General features: G+C 35.8%; 1 protein-coding gene across 5 annotated transcripts in view; it reads right to left on the minus strand.

Moving 5' to 3' along the window:
* LOC123533219 (piwi-like protein 1) overlaps positions 1–18,333 on the minus strand; it is a 90,278-nt gene that overhangs the window by 53,233 nt on the left and 18,712 nt on the right. For 2 of the 5 annotated variants that reach the window (XM_053519610.1, XM_053519611.1), the window contains exons 3-7: positions 12,437–12,552; positions 12,198–12,251; positions 10,325–10,709; positions 8,471–8,688; positions 5,801–5,925 (exon numbers count right to left, since the gene is read on the minus strand). In XM_053519610.1, the coding sequence (XP_053375585.1) occupies positions 5,801–5,925; positions 8,471–8,688; positions 10,325–10,709; positions 12,198–12,251; positions 12,437–12,541 (887 nt within the window). In that variant the 5' untranslated portion in view covers positions 12,542–12,552. Of the gene's footprint in view, positions 1–5,800; positions 5,926–8,470; positions 8,689–10,324; positions 10,710–12,197; positions 12,252–12,436; positions 15,885–17,222; positions 17,258–18,333 lie in introns of all 5 variants that reach the window. The other 3 variants (XM_053519614.1, XM_053519613.1, XM_053519612.1) reach the window with 3 other exon arrangements.

Below are 18,333 nucleotides of genomic sequence, written 5' to 3' on the forward strand. Positions count from 1 at the left end.
TTTTATCTACCAGGGACTTTCAGCAGGAAATCACTCGTTTCCTGATAGATATTTCATGAACGGGAAGGGCTAGAGACTTGGGGTCGGTTTCATTTTGTAGCTAAATGTATACAGGAAAAAGTGATAGGAAGTTTGTTTAATTGTCTAAAGAATTTATTTCACAACGGCCCGGGAAGTGAACCTATTGCTCGCAGGCTCGATTCTCAAGATTCTGGGCTTCAGTAGACGTATGTATCATTTGTAGGGGGGGGGGGGGGGGGGGGGGGTCATATTTCATTACATATTTTTCATTTTGAACTCATTTAGGATGAAAACAAGGCCATATTCTTTGTCCCAGGTCCGATACTGGTGCCTGTGGTTATTACTATTTCAATATATCGGGTACTTTTCAAAGAAAGACACCGGGGTTTTTTCCTACGTGTGCACGACGCTACGTCATGGAAAATTACTGAGAAAACTGCTTGCAACTGGCCGGTTCGCGGGACTTTCCTCGTTCTAAAAATAACAACCATTTAACATCTAAGTATTTTTAAATGTTTTAGGTCATGAAGGTCACGCGTGATACACGCAGATTTCCCCTGAACAACAATTTGTGTTTACGATGGCCTTACACAAAGAAGTATAAAATATATTTATTTTTATAGCTCTTTGCCTTACATAACAGGAAGTGTTAATCAAAACAGAAGGACCGCGGCTTCCAAATATTTTATGACACCCCAAGAGTTAAATGCAGCGGAAGTAACCCGTGATGTACCGACGTTTGATCATCAAAATATTACTTAATAGTATCTAAAAATATTTTAATTTTTAGCACAAGAATACTGTAGTCGGTTACGAGTCTCGATCTCCGCGATCTTTTTGCACTTTCAGAAATTTTACGATCCGTTATTTTTGTAGTGTTAGGCCTAAAAAAAAAAATTCTTTGTTTCCGGTAACATGCTCAAAAAAATTAGGGTAGGTAGGTCGGAAAATTTTTTTTTTTTGGAAATTTTTTTTATTAAGGGAGACTTTTCGGAAATTATTTTTTTGTCAAAAAATGATTACAAATAAGGGGGTTATGCCTTTAGAGCATCAGTAAGTTGATTTCTAACATCACTGGCTATGTTTAAAGCATAAAAAGTGCATTTTTGCATCTTTTTGTTAAAAAGTTCTAAAAAATATTCTCCAAGGCCATAAAAACATTTAGGGTCGGGTCAAAAATTTAGGGTAGGTCGGGATACCGGAAACAAACAATTTTTTTTTTTTACGCCTTATTCAGTTTGATGGGTTTTTTATTTATATATAACTACTTACCGATTCCGATACGGAAGATAAGTCTATTAACTATAAATCAAACTTTCAAACATCAAAACGAAATTGTATATGAATTTCAATGTGAAAGTAATCTAAAACAGAATTTTATGCCTAAAAATATAATTCCCTTACTTTAACACTTTATATCTTCAAACCTCAAAGAGAAACTACAATAAATTTTGTATCATCGGAAATATAAATGCCAGGTAATATTAAGATTTTATATTTTAAAATATATGAAGAGAAGTCAAGAATTTCAAGATTTTTTTTTTTGATATTATAATTTTTAGTGGTTGTCACAACAGACATGACAATGATTATATCTATAAGATACAAGTGTCTCCAAAGTCGAGACCTTGTCTTGACACTGGCAAACATGTAGATCTAAATTGATATCAGTTTGGATACATTCTTCTGTAGGAGTTAAGGTGTCAGCCACTGAATACAGAGGTTGCGGGTTCGAATCCCACTGGGGTCACGGCCGTAACTTCTCATAAGACACCTGTTGTGATTGTTTTTATATATCATATTATGAGGGATCCCAAAGCCCGAGGAGGACCCCCAGATTTAAGAAGTAGAGATTCCTTTGGGAACCTTGTTCAAATAAGTTAGTGTCTAACCCTGATTCAAAACCCAAACTTTAGAAACATAATATTATCACGGACACTTTCTATGACTAAAAAAACGTAACTGAAATTTACGCAATTTTTTGACACCTGCCATCAGAAACTGGGTTAAACCTGTTTGACAACTGTTTCTTTTATTGTATTGACACCAGCGTATCAAAGAGACACCAGCAGATCAAAGAAGACGTGTATTCCGTGTGATGTCATAGTGATGTCACTGCTATTGACATGTATTTAATTCACATACTTGTTATTTAAAGTGATCTAGTGACTTTGAGTGCATTAGCACTGGCAGTTGGATTTTTTTTTGCTGATATGGAATTAACGTTTTTTAATTTTATTCATATTTAAAGGGTTTTCTTGGTTTGGACCATCATTGCAAAAGTGAAAAAAAACTTGAATTTGGAGTTTAATCACATTACATTCACAAGGTTAAAAATGATAAGAAAACAGAATCACTATCATTTTCTGTGAATTTGTTATTTACTTTAAATTAATAGACTTGTAAACAAAGACTGGGAATAATAAAAATAGTATATAAAGCATATTTAGTTCCTTTTTCAGCTTGCAAGTCATGGTGCTAAAATCTCTCCACTTCTCCCTAAAATCTCTCCACTTCTCCCTAATCTTACCTGAGGGAGAAGTGACTTCTCCCTAAAATCTTAGCCTAGCTTAAGCCCTGACATTATATGAAAATTTGATCGTTTTCAAAGAATTTTGCCTACATTCCTGTCAATATCTTATTAAAATTGTTAAGGAATTCAAACTATATTAGGTCTCAAGCGGTGTTGAAAATTTGAAGCGATTATATTAAAAAATGAATGCACTATGCGCGTTTTTTGTGTCAAAAGTAACCGCGATGTAAATTAGATATTACGATAGGGCGCACGAACTTGTGGAATGGAAAATTACCAGCATGACGTTTTGACTTTTTTACGATTCGCGGGTAAATTCCAGTCAATCCAGGTAATTTTGCCTGATGTAATTTCTCATTTTGGTAAAGTTACCACGTAAAAACCACTCGCCCGATCGGCGTAGTAGTCCATTCGTGCTATCCTGACTTTAATTCCCCAATGCTTACAACTGTATAATGCTGTCAACTTTGGTTTTGTGAATTCGCCGATATGGGTACGATTTTTTCCCCTATTTTTCATTTTTAAGGGTTTTATTTTATTTGCAGACCGTGACTTTTGATAGTGGACCTGCCGATATTTTGGTTGCGTCGGTCCAACGGTCCACTGCTAAGGTCGAGGCCTGTCATCATATTGTTATATTTGATTTTTGTGTGCAGCTAAAGTTGAACATGTACGGCACGATTTTTATTGCGCAGCGTCACAAAAATATTCGGCCCGATTTTACCGCTAAAAAAGATTAGGGTCGGCGGCAAAAAAATAGGGTAGGTCGGGCCACCGGAAACAAACAATTTTTTACGCCTAATCATAATGCCACCACCTCCAACCAACACAGTCGCCCTCCTTACCCCCATTTCTGTACCACATACAAACTTGTTCATCATATCAGATTTATTTGTTACAAATGACTGACAACATCCCCATATTAGCATCACAAGTGGAGGCTGATTAATATATACTTCTTCTATTACAGCTTCAAGAAAAATATGCCTCTTGCCCAAAGACTGAACTCAGGACTGAACTGAACTCAGGACTTCCAGATTCATAGTAATATTCTCTCAGTTATAAATACTGAGCTAGCTAAGCAGGTTATACTTCATCTGGAGATACCATTAGGTTAATCATACCTTTAAATATCAAGGTCAGAATGTGAACTTGGTTATTAAGTTCAAGACCAAGTTGCTCAAACATTTAACAGGGGATTAAGCTAACCATCGATTAACTTTCAAGATTATATTTGAGCCGCGCCATTAGAAAATCAACATAGTGGCTTTGTGACCAGCATGGATCCAGACCAGTCTGCGCATCCACGCAGTCTGGTCAGGACCCATGCTGTTCGCCTTCAAAGCCTAATGGAACAAGAGCCATGTCAGACATGGCTAATCCCCCCACCGGGCATATCATAATTGAAGGATGTGGTCCGCATCAGGGGTTTTAAGATGTGGAAGAAAGAATAAGTCAGTAGTGAGGTGGTTTACTGCTAAATTTTATTAATTTTCATGAAGAGTATAGCTATGATGTTTTTCTATATGGCTACTGTAAAAAGAAGGAATGGAAAGCTAACAGGGAACAAGAGTGCCAGAATGTCACAATATATGCCCGTCAAAGAAAGTTTCTTTACTCTAGCAGCTGTATTTGCAAATGGAATGTTAATTTTGTGGTTGTTTAGTAATCATTTTAAGTCTTTTGTTTTTTAAAGTCCACAAAAAAACTCCTTACTAGGTAGAGATACCTTATATATAATAAAATTAATAAAATACACCTAAAACTAGAGAGTAACATCTATGCTGTACCACAGAAAAGTGGTCTTGTTTTTTCCCTAGGGTCAATTATAACAATTATAAAAATGTTACAATATAAGTTATTTATAGTAACAACTAAGGGAAGTTAATCTTTAAAAAAAAAAAAAAAAAAAAAAAAAAAAAAATTGCAAGTCCACACAAAAATCTTTATCAGGAAGAGACTGGTCAAAATACACCTCAAAATTGGATTTAGCATGTTTGTTGTACTACAGAAAAGTTGTCTCGATTTTTCCCTACGACTAGTAATGAAAAAGTTACAATAAAAGCTATTTAAAGTAACAACAAAGGGAAGTAATTCTAAAGAAGGGAACTGCGCATGACACTTCGTCTCATGATGGTGTATAATTGTGCCAAGTTACATCAAAATCCCTCCATGCATGAAGAAGAAATGCTTCGGACAAAGTCATTCTTGTATATGACCTTTGGCCTCTAAGTGTGACCTTGACCTTAGACCTAGGGACCTGGTTCTTGCGTATGACACTCCGCCTCATGGTGGCAAACATTTGTGCCAAGATATATCAAAATCCCTCCATGCATGAAGAAGATATGCTCTGGACAAATTTTTTTTAAGAAAATATGATAAAGGGGAATAACTCAAAAAATAGGCAAGGTAGAGTTATGGTTCTTGCACACTGCACTTCCTCCCAATGTGTTCTATCAGTGTATGAAGTTTGAAGAAAATCCCTCCAGTACTTTTGGGGTTATGCTCCGGACAAAATGTTTTAAGAAAATATGATAAAAGGGGATTAACTCAAAAAATAGGCAAGGTAGAGTTATTGTTTTTGCACACTGCACTTCCTCCCAATGTGTTCTATCAGTGTATGAAGTTTGAAGAAAATCCCTCCAGTACTTTTGGAGTTATGCTCCGGACAAAATTTTTTAAGAAAATAAGATAAAGGGGAATAACTCAAAAAATAGGCAAGGTAGAGTTATTGTTCTTGTACACTGCACTTCCTCCCAATGTGTTCTATCAGTGTATGAAGTTTGAAGAAAATCCCTCCAGTCATTTTGGAGTTATGCTCCGGACAAAGATCGTTGCGGACGCACGGACGGACGGACGGATGCACGGACGGAGAGCATTTCTAATATCCCCTTCACCTTTGGTGGGGGGATAAATTAGAGAAACTAATAGCGAACAGCATGGATCCTGACTAGACTGCGCAGATGCGCAGGCTGGTCTGGATCCATGCTTGTCACAAAGCCACTATGTTGGTTTTCTCATGGCACGGCTCATATTTCAACACTCTAGAAGACATGGTTAAACAAATGTATGAGTTAAGGATTATGAACATTTAAAAGTCTTTATCGTAAAATCAAAACATTAACCTAATGTCCCACCAAGACTTATATGCTGAATCAAAATGAAACCACTAGTTAGTTTAGCAGACTGCTTAAATTTCGAACTACTGGGCCCAGAATGTAAACACACTGTTTAAGTAAATCTTACCTTTTAAAGATTAAGTTCAGAATGTGAATACACTGTCTGGATGTTGGCGGTAGCTCCTTAATAAGCTTAAATGTTATCTGTATCTGCACTCCATCAGTGTTACGTGTCGAATAAACCTCTGTTACCTGAAGAATAAAAGGTACTATACATCCTAATATTCCCTAAACCATCTGTTTCTCAGTAATGCAATGAATCAAAGATTTCTTGAATATCTTAATTTTGAAGCTGAGTCCAATATTATGAGATCATTTGGAATTACTTCATGGAAAAGACATTTGTTTCTTTGTTAAACCTTTAGAGAGATTACAAGTTACCAGTTTCATCAGTTAACTAGTATGTATGCCTGACCAACACTCAAGATACATTAACCTTTAGCATTCTTACGGCTAGTGATTCTGCCTTTGCAACCAGTGCAGCCCTAGATCGGGCTGCACATAGGTACAGGCTGATTGTGATCTGCACTATTCACTCTTCAGCAAGTAAATTTTCAGTAAACACCCCTTCTAATAATAAATGGTACGTGCCCTAATTGAAAGACAGACCAGTCCATTTAAGACATTTAACAGGGTAAAGGTTAAGCCATCACCTTCAGTGTAACAAACCTTCATAAACTAGAGCTATAACTAAAGGTGATGAATGTACCCCCCGCATGCACTGACACAGTACATTGAATTTGACACACACAAGACTGCATAATTATGTGGACTGTATGTATACTGTATAGTAACAAAAAACAAAGTCCCATAACTATGTAGAATATTTATCTAAAAGAATGTAACATGCACCATGCACAACTAGGGTTGGTACTGATCACTTGTGTGAAGTTTCATTAAATTGTGTGCAAGGGTTTGGTAGATTAGGCACGCACAAGATTGCATATGCAGGCTGTATGTACATAGTATGTTAACAAGAAACAAAGTCCCATAACTCTGCCATTTTTGTTGCTGAAAGAACCTAACATGCCCCATGCACAACTACTGTTGTTACTGATCAGTTGTGTGAAGTTTCATTAAATTGTGTCAAGGGGATGAGGAGAGATGGTGCGCACAAGATTGTGTCTATGTATATAGTATAGTAACAAAAAAACAAAGTCCCATAACTCTGCAAATTTTTTTTCTGAAAGAACCTAACATGCCCCATGCACAACTACTGTTGTTACTGATCAGTTGTGTGAAGTTTCATTAAATTGTGTCAAGGGGATGAGGAGAGATGGTGCGCACAAGATTGTGTCTATGTATATAGTATAGTAACAAAAAAACAAAGTCCCATAACCAGGGTTTTCCCGGACGCAGGTTTTCTGCGTCCCTGACGCGCTTTGACTGCTTTGGACTCGCATTTTGTAGTGCCTCTGGGTCCACTGGACCCGCAAAATCGGTCACGAAACTCCTTTGCACTGAAGCTTCCTTTGCGCAGATACCCATGTAAAATGCGCAGTTTTTTACCACCGGGACCATCCCCGAATCGTGGGTGCTCATTATACACAGGTATAGACTGACGATTTTCCAACTTCAAAACAAGTTTTGTTACCGATGTTCGCCATTTTGGTAAAGGGAAACTACTCTCCGCGCTAACTGACACCGCTAAAATGTAAGATTGCCGTTACGTTCCGTAAAAGATCGAATGGTTTATTTTTCTATTAAACAAAATTAATTTCATATAAATCTAAAGTATTTTGATGAAAAAATATTAATAAATCACAAAAATTATGATACTAATTAAGGATCGAGTATTATCTTTAACTAAGATAAAACTGTGAACAACATAATTGACACGAGTTGACACTTAATTGCCGGTAATTACTGGCTATTTGATCATAATAAAAAGACTGTCACACCTTTTGTTATCAGTCTGAATTGAGAAGCTCATACTATTTTGAAAGATACCATTCCGAAATACTGAATCAGATGCTATCTAAATTAAAAAGATACAAGTTCAATCGGTTTTAGGATAAATTTTTTTTAGTAATAATGTCCATTTTCAAGATCAATAATTTGTGGACCCCCAAAAATTATTAGGGACCCTTAAATTAGCAGCCATGGGAGTCCATGGACTCCCAAATAAAAAACCCGAGGGAAAACCCTGCATAACTCTGCAAAATTTTTTTCTAAAAGAACCTAACATGCCCCATGCACAACTACTGTTGGTACTGATCAGTTGTGTGAAGTTTCATTAAATTGTGTCAAGGGGATGAGGAGAGATGGTGCGCACAAGATTGTGTCTATGTATATAGTATAATAACAAAAAAACAAAGTCCCATAACTCTGCAAATTTTTTTTCTTAAAGAACCTAACATGCCCCATGCACAACTACTGTTGGTACTGACCACTTGTGTGAAGTTTCATTAAATTCTGTCAAGGGGATAAGGAGAGATGGTGCGCACAAGATTGCGTCTACGGACAGACGGACAGACGACCAGACGGACGAACAGACGACCTGAAACCAGTATACCCCCCCTTACAACTTTGTTGTCGGGGGGTACAATAAGCAACGGCAAAGAGCATGGAACAAAGAGTATGAACACAGGTTTTTGAACAACAGAGGCATTTTCTCATGAAACTTACCGCAGGAATAATAAAAATTTTGTGAGAAGAAATAACAATAGATTAAAAACTGTCTAACTGATACTGGTACATGTATAACAAAGATAAACTCTGGCAGAAATGAGCTTACTTCATTGGGAAGTCTTCTTCGCAGGTAAAGCATATGCTCTCCATCAAAAGCTCTTGTAGCTCCCAGAAGCTGCTCATGGTTTGCCAATAATGCCCCTTTTATCCTTTTACAGTACACGTCTGGTTTAAAGTCAACATTATACTGGTACAAAATCCAGTCTGGTGTTTGCTCAAGCTTGAAGTAATTTGCAATGACTGGTAATGGAGTACCATCATTTGCTGAAAAACAAAACTAAGAGAGATGAAGCTTACTACTATTCCCTGAAATTTAAGAATACTGTTAAACAACAGTGGAAGTGTATAAAAAGATTATATATTTTTTATTAAGTCTAAAAACTTAAAACTGCACCAAAAACTATTCAAATAGCAACTTTCCCACTTAGAACAATGGAGAAACAAGGAGCTGCGTTCAATAAACACTTGATGCCCCCAGTGGCATCCTTGTCGATAGAGTTTGCACCTAAGTCCAAAACGAGGTCAAAGTCAAACTGTCAGGTGATGTTTGAAGATGAGGAATGGTCACAGTTTACACCTGTATTAGTATCAATTCATTCTTGTAAGGGGTATTGATGCTAGAAGAAACAGTCCCATTTGGTTAACCGAGAGATGGCCCATATAAAGCAACCTAAGTCCAAAATGAGGTCAAGTGATGTCTGAAGATAAGGAATGGTCACAGGTTACATCTGCATTAGTATCAAGTCATTCTAGTAAGGGATATTGATGCTAGACGAAACGGTCCCATTTGGTGAACCTCCAGCATGCCCACTCATTTTTAAAGTTAAGGGTACATGTACCCCCTGCTTTTGCAAAATAGGGGTACACTTCAAAATCTGGGGGTACACTACATGGTAGATCTGAATTTTTTCTATTTAACTACTGAAATTTGTATATACATGTTTTTTTTTCATGCAGAACTCTTGTGGGTGGGGTATAACAGATGAGATAATTTTAGAAAATTTAAAGTGTTTTTCCAAAGTTAAGATAGGAAATTTTGAATCATAGGACCCCTCCCAATATTATACTAAATATAAATAAGTTTTCAGCACGGTTCATGTTTTCCCGATTTCGTGGACGGAACATGATTTGTCCGAAATAACATACAGTCAACTGAAGACTGATAAAAATCGCCAATCAATAATAAATGCCCAAACTATTACAGATATGCAATGTGTATCAAAATTGCAGTTAAATATCCAAAAATAAAATACTGTTAACCTTTTGTTGAGTTTATAAAAGCTAAAATGCCTTTTTGCATTTTGTATCCATACTTTTTTTGCACACGACCCATGTGACGTCTGAATAAAACACTTACAAAACCCCTCTATGCGGCTGACAATTACGCCGAGAATTCGGTGATGGAAACGAAATTATCACGTCCCTGGACCGGATCTGCGTTTAAGACTGTACCAAACAATTGGCAAGTGCATGATGAAATAAACAGCGATTTGCCAGCTGAACAGGAGTTCCGAATCTCTGCGTGCATGTACCCCCAACAAGTGATTTTTATGCGTGCATTTGATATTTTGTGCGTGATTCACGTACTGCAGTGCGTGAATGGGCATGCTGACCTCGTATGGACGGACGAACGGACGGACAGATAGGACAATCCCTATATGCCTCCTGCATCAGTAGATGCTGGGGGCATAAAAATAATTTAATACTTCTTTTTTCAAAAAAGGCTGTGTTATAAAAGATTACTTTACAGCTAAATGCAGAATCCAAGTGTCAATCCTAAATGATTAATTTCGTTTTGTTCAATCATTTGAAAGATCTCTAAATATACAAGCTAAATTTATTAATGTAACCAAATGCTTTATATCAAAGAAAACTTTCTAACTGAGCACTTTATATTCACCTCCACTTTGAGCAACCTGTCCATCGTTTTGCACTCCTCCAGCACGGCCCACAGCATTCCCACCAGCTCTTCCATCATCCCGATCAATGTTCCCCCTATAGGTAGGACCACCTCCTCTGCCACCAGTACTTTGACCACTGTCTCTATTTCCTCTGCCATCATCACTCCCATATCTACTGTAACCACAGTTACCATGTTGGTGTGCCCTGTATCCTCTAGCCATTGTGTCCTCACTGCCTCCACATGCACCAAGATTCAGCATCGCCATCTCATTTACAGGGGGTGTATATCCAGTTGCTCCTGATAATCCTGGTCTAATTAATCCTCCCTCCCTAGCATCTGCCCTATGTGCAGCACAAACATAAACATCTACCGGCTCTACATTCTGAAAACCAGTGCACATAGCTTGTTATAAAGGCAAACTTTCATTTACAGAATTATTTGTTTGTGTTACTGCTGACAATACACACGTTTCCCTCCAAAAAAGCTACAGCTGTAACTTTGAGACATGACCATTTTAAAGCTGTAATTTTCAACTGTTATTTTTACAGCTGTAATTTTGAGATTTGCATGTTTTATCATCCAGAAACCATTTAACTGTTCCGAGTAACTGTGACCTTGACCTTTGACCTACTGACCTCAAAGTCAAACCTGACCTGTATTTCATGATGTTACACCCATGTACCAAAATTTATGATCCTAAGCCCATACATTCTCAAGTTATCATCCAGAAACTGTTTTACTGTTCAGGGTCACTGTGACCTTGGCCTTGGACATACTGACCCCAAAGGCAAACTTGACCTGTACTTTATCATGTTACACATGTGTACAAAAAATTATGATCCTAGACCAAAGCGTTCTCAAGTCATCATCCGGAAACCGTTTAACTGTTCTGAGTCACTGTTACCTTGACCTTTGGCCTACTGACCCCAAAGTCGAACTTGACCTGTATTTTCTGATGTTACACCTGTGTACCAAAAATTATTTAAATCGGTCAAGCCTTTCATGAGTTATCATCCGGAAACCATGAAAACCAACGGACAGACAGACTGAACGACCAACAAGCTCACTCCTATAAACCCCCCCAAACTTCGTTTTGTGGGGGTATAAAGAGAAAGTGCATCAAAACTTTAACCAAAGTGCGGACACGGAAGGACGCCGACACGATTTTGCTGGTTACTGAACTTGGCTGAGATATTATGCCCACAAATATTGTCACCAAGTTTGGTGAAGATCAGATGAAACCTGTTTGACTTAGAGAGCGGACATGCTTTTGGATGCCGACCACCCGCCGCCATGAGTGTTCACTTAATATGTACCATTGGCGTATAAAAATCATAAATCAATGTAACATAAATATTTCAACAGAACTATGAGTTAATCTAATTTCCCTGAATCTGACAAAGTTTTAATTATGACCAAATGAAATTTACTGTTAAATCATTTAATTTCGTGGGCATTAGTTTGTGGTTTTGGTCAAAATGGCAATTTAGTGGGGATATGAATTCGTGGCTTTCAACTTTTGAACATAAAACGAATTGGAATTCTACTTGTTCGTTGGGATTAAATTTCATGGATTGACTCAACCATGAAAATTAGTCCCCCACGAATATTAATGATTTCACAGTAATATCAAAATATTCAACAAAATTTGTAGACATTCCTCTTCAACCTTTAGCCAGCTGGCGCCAAGTGATTTTGCCTCTGTAACCTTCTGATTGATCATATCTGCACTGTTTGCTACTCAGTCAGTAAATATTCAGTAAAAACCCCTTCGAATAATAAATGGTATTGCCCAAATTGAATGATGAACCAGTCCATTTTAGAAATTTAGCAAGGTAAAGGTTAATAAATCCAATACAGATAACATTACCTCCATTCGTCTATCACTGACATTCCTACTGTATATTATTCCATCCTCAGTATTCTGTAAAAGTAAAATTCATTTTATTAATTTAATACAATGAAATTTTGAAATTGCAGTCCATTTCTTAATGTGTTACAAGCATAACAATTTGAAAGTAAATTTGTGCATAAAAATACCTGCACTTGATTTTTGTCTCAAATTATGCCATTGAATTGAGATATTCAATATTCAAATTCATACATCACCTGAACTCTGAGATTCTGCTCTGCCCCACCTCCCGGTCTTGGGGCTTCCTCTTCCTCCTGTGGTCTAGCACGACCCCTGCATCTACCTCTAGCTCTCCCTGTCATCACTGTCAATTCTGTAAGAACAATACCTTCAGATACAAAATATACGCTGAATAATGCTGAGCAATAATATATATGCACAACACCAGTCCTTTTCTAGATTATGAATAATTATTATTTACAAGTTAATATAACAACATTTTCTAGATTATGAATTATTCATGAGTTAATGTAACAACTTTTTCTAGTTGATGAATTATTCATGAGTTAATATAACAACTTTTTCTACAACTGATGATGTTGATGAAAATTACACTAGGTAAATATTTGCTCTGAGTATGGAATTTCTTCAAAACTTTTTCTAGATTATGAATTATTCATGAGTTAATGTAACAACTTCTTCTAGGTTAAGAATTACTGTCGAGTAATATAACAACTTTTTCTTGAATATAAATTATTAATGAATTAATCATGTTAATATAACAATCTTTTCTAGATTATGAATTATTCATGAGTTAATATAACTAGGGTTGGATACCGGTTCCCGGTATCGGTACTGTACCGAATAATCACTTCGAAAAGTACCGGTATGTACCGTTTCAGAAAGAACCGGGTCCGATCTCGGTATTTCCATAAAAGTAAATAAACAAAATAATTACCACATCCCCGGCAAAAGAAAGCAGAAAATAAGCAAATAGTATTTGAAACACAGTAATAATGCGATCGACATTGTTTACTGTGACACCGCTCCGAGTAACATGGAGAGCTGGCCTTGGGAATAATTTCGTATGCTAAATATTATTATAAAAACTTCTTTTCCCGTCGTTTTAAACTATGCAAATCATGCTTAATTGCAATATATACGACATTTTTTTTGCTCTTTGTCATTTTCTATCAAAACAAATGAAAAACAAGAGCACCGCCGTGCGGGTGCTGACGCTCATCTGATTTTTTTTGTATAATAGAACTATTGTCCTACCCATGATTTTCTAAGTATAAAAAGGGCCATCATTCTTGCAAAAAGCAGGATACAGTTATGTTTCTTGATGTACAGTGTCCACTTATGATGGTGAAAAACTGTTGCAAGTTTTAAAGCAATAGCTTTGATAGTTTATGAGAAAAGTATACTTAAACATAATACTCAACCAAGAAAGTGATTTTCTAAGTCCAAAAGGGGCAATAATTATTGCAAAATGCAGGATGGAGTTATGTTGCTTGCTGTACAGGGTCAGCTTATGATGGTGAACAAGAGTTGCAAGTTTCAAAGCAATAGCTTCGATAGTTTAAGAGAAAAAGTTCACCTAAACATAAAACTTAACCAAGAAATCTGATATTTTCTAAGTCCAAAAGGGGCCATAAATCTTGCAAAAAGCAGGATGGAGTTATGTTTCTTGCTGTACAGGGTCAGCTTATGATGGTGAACAAGTGTTGCAAGTTTCAAAGCAATAGCTTTGATAGTTTAGGATTAAAGCTGACCTAAACATAAAACTTAACCAAGAAAACTGATTTTCTAAGTCCAAAAGGGGCAATAATTCTTGTAAAAAGCAAGATGGAGTTATGTTTCTTGATGTACAGGGTCTGCTTATGATGGTAAACAAGTATTCCAAGTTTCAATGCAATAGCTTCGATAGTTTAGGAGAAAAGTTGACCTAAACATAAAACTTAACCAAGAAATCTGATATTTTCTAAGTACAAAAGGGGCCATAAATCTTGCAAAAAGCAAGATGGAGTTATGTTTCTTGCTATACAGGGTCAGCTTATGATGAACAAGTATTCCAAGTTTCAAAGCAATAGCTTTGATAGTTTAGGAGAAAAGCTGACCTAAACATAAAACTTAACCAGGCAACGCCGACGCAGACGCCGACGCCGACAACCGCTCAGATGATGACAATAACTCATCATTTTTTTTCAAAAAATCAGATGAGCTAAAAATGATTTGAATAAAAAGTTACGAAACTAAGCTGTAAGTTCTACGTAAACAAGTCATCAGTTTTCGCGAACTAATAGAAATACGTTATTGTTGGTTGTTTCAAGCGTTTTGAGGGTTATTTTTCAATGAAAATTGTGTTGAAAAAATGTTGCACTTTAAATACATTACTAGGTAACCTGGTTGAAGATTTATCATGAGTGACAACGAGTCTGACTTGTTAAATGGGTTAATTTGAAAGCTAGTAAGTGTTGAATTTAACAGTGCTCGTCAGTGCTGAGCAAGCATTACCACAGTCATTGAGTCTTGGATTTAAATTGCACAGTGAGCGACGTATCTATTCTGTTTTTTTTATTTTGGAAAACTAGTTTGTAAGATATGTTTATTTTTTTACTCTTTCATAGTTCTAGTACATCAAATTAACAGACTTAAAATGTTTATATATCAAAGCAAACTTTCCTGTATAACTACTTAAAAGGGTGTATTTAATACTAGCCATTGCTTATGTGATGTACTTCAAAGCTTGGTATCAGTATCGGTATCGTTAAAAATACCGTATCGTTTCGTTGGTATCGGTATCGGACTGCTTCGTCCTTAACGATATCCAACCCTAAATATAACAACTTTTTCTAGGTTTAGAATTATTGTTTAAGTGTTTAGTTAATTATAACAACTTTTTTAGATTATGAGTTATTCATATAACTTTTCTAGGTTAATATAACAAATTATTACATACTCGTTTCTATTCCCCGTTAAGTTACACTGGTACCGGAAACGTCAATATTTTTCCATATACTGACACCTGAATTTCATATCGGATGCGTGACGTAATTCAGTGTGTGTTGAACTATTATTTTCTATTTAGTTCAGTATTGTCAATCCTTTTCAGGCTATTGAACATATTTATGATATTTACATATTTATATGTGTCGAGGCGTATGTAATAAAAAGGTTATTATCTTTGCATCGGGAAATATGCACTCGTTCTTCAGCGGAAGAATATTGCGCTCCAAAAGTTGCGCAATATTTCTGCTGAAGAACTTGTGCATATTTCCCGATACAAAGCTAATAACCTATAATTATTGATTAATTAATTTAACAACATTTTCTAGTTCTGAATTATTCTAAATTATGAGTTAATATAACAACTTTTTCTAGGTTAAGAATTACTGTCGAGTTAATAGAACAACTTTTTCTAGAATATAAATTATTGATGAACTAATATAACAATCTTTTCTAGATTATGAACTATTCATGAGTTAATATAACAATATTTACAACTTTTTCTAGGTTAAGAATTACTGTTGAGTTAATATAACAGCTTTTTCTAGGTTATAAATTTATTGATGAGTTAATATAACAACCATATCTAGATTATGAATTATTCATGAGTTAATATAACAACTTTTTCTAGATTAAAAATTATTGTTGAGTTAATATAACACTCTAGAAAATATACTTCACCACAGCTTTCCTTTTCTGAAGTTTTATATTCTTTTGTACATTTTGCACTAAACATCATAACATTAATGTTCTGTATTATTAATGTATTATTTCATACCTATCAGATGAATTAGAGCAAAACAATTGATGTTAACTTCTTCTATTCTACTATATATCTCCTAAACTTTGCACTGACTAAATATCCTGGAATATGCCACAACAAGAGACCAGAAGAGAGAGAAAAGTAAGATTCCAAAAGTGGACAATAGCTCACTTGATCATGGTGTCAGAAATTATAAGAGAAAGACCTGCAAGGTATCTGTCCTGTATATTGAATGTTTTATAACTCCTGTTATTAAAATTACACTTTTTTCAATAAAAAATTTAGAGACAATACATTTTGTACTCAAATTCAGAAAAAACTTTGACAAGAGCTCGTAGAACACGAAGTGCACTCCCTCCCCTTGATGCATTCAGTAATTGCACAAGAAACAGAAATTATTTGCTCACTGTTAACAAAAATTCTACTGTTCTGGTTCAATGTGACCTTGACCTTTGACATACTGACCTCAAACTCAACAAGGGTCAACTGCTGGTCATGATCAACCTCCCTATTAAGTTTCGTGATCCTAGGCCAAAGCGTTCATAATCATCCGGAAAGAGTTTTACTGTTCCAAGTCAATGTGACCTTGACCTCTGGCCTACTGACCTCAAAATCTATAGGGGACATCTACTGGTCATGACCAATCTCCCTATCAAGTTTCATGATCCTAGACCCAAGCTTTCTCAAGTAATCTTCTGGAAACGGTTTAACTATTCCATGTAACTGTGACCTTGACCTTTGACCTACTGATCTTAAAATCAATAGGGGTCATCTGCTGGTGATGACCAACCTCCATCAACTTTCACCATCCTAGGCCCAAGCATTATTGAGTTATCATCCGGAAACCTTTTAACTGTTCCGAGTCACTGTGACCTTGATCTTTGACCTACTGACCTCAAAATCAATAGGGGTCATCTGCTGGTCATGACCAATCTCCTTAACAACGTTGATGATCCTAGGCCCAAGCACTATTGAGTTATCATCCGCAAACTGTTTAACTGTTCCGGGTCACAGTGATCTTGACCTCTGACATACTGATCTCAAAATCAATAGGGGTCATCTGCTGGTTATGACCAACCTCCCTAGTATCAACTTGGTAACCTTATTTTGTATAACTTAAGGGTCGGTTGCTTATGAAATGATTTGCTCAGACCAGCATTATTTACCAGTGAGTCACGCTTTCAGCCCTGAGTAACATTCATGTGCATATAGCTCCATAATGTTATAGGTATGTCAAACCAGAATATTTTAATGAATGAAGAAAAATATACCTTTTCAAGACTGGGATTTCAAAGAACAGCAAGTTCTGTAAATATAATATTATGGAAAACCATCTAATAAACAGTGTCCTTAACCAATCCAAATTATCACTTTTCCAATATAAAATCTGAAGCAATAACGATATTTTCAACTATCAAAATGTTCTTTTCAGCAACATCAAAAATCCTCAAACTTTTCAAATAATATTTTACATGAAGTTGTCCAATGGACTTTAAAGCTATCCAGCTGTGTATTTAATATCAAACTCTACTACCACTACAATGTATACCACTTACCAATTAAAGATAAAAATATCCTTATTGCCTAATAATTAGTAATTTCCTGTAACTTTTAAGACTTAGTTATCAAACAGAAATAAACACATGCTCCCTATCTGTAGCTTCTCATAGGCTGCCAAAGAGAAAACTTCATCAAATTGGTTCAAATATGACATTTCTAATACAAGCCTAAAATATGACAGAATAACCTTTCAAATTTTCCATAATCTGAATAACACTAATTTTTGTAAACTGCTGGCTGCATGGTGTTGAGTGAGAATGCCAATTTGGAAAGGAATGATAAATTGCTCTTGTCTTATTTTAAATTAAGTGCTGTTGAAAAAAAATCATCTAATAAAACAATTAAACTTGTAAATTGATTTGCATATTTCTTGGGTTATTCTGCAATAAACCACTCGCGTGCAATGACGTCATCCGATCCAGGTGCGTAGCACAGTTGTAAAAAGTAGTTACCATTTTTTCTAACACTGTTGATACTGGTATGTTGTGTTAGAATTGAAAAAATAAGTTCCCAAGTGTGATTTATCGTAGAATAACCCGAGCTTTTCGTTCTTATGCAAAACAATGTAATATTATCACTCAGGTCTACGACCTTTGTGACATTCTTACGCATAAGAACACAAAACTCGAGTTATTCTATGATAAACCACGTTTGGGAATTTTTTTTTTTTTTAAATAAACTTCATAACTATGACTTCACTTGCTATTACTTTAATTACAATAAACGAATTCTGCTAAACTATAAATATGCAACTTGCAGAAAACACTTGCATTCATACTTTTAGTTCCAACTGTAATTTAAAGCACATATTTTCGCTGAGTC

The sequence above is a fragment of the Mercenaria mercenaria genome, chromosome 12 (genome assembly GCF_021730395.1).
Source record: "Mercenaria mercenaria strain notata chromosome 12, MADL_Memer_1, whole genome shotgun sequence".
In the NCBI taxonomy this organism is placed as follows: Eukaryota; Metazoa; Mollusca; class Bivalvia; order Venerida; family Veneridae; genus Mercenaria; species Mercenaria mercenaria.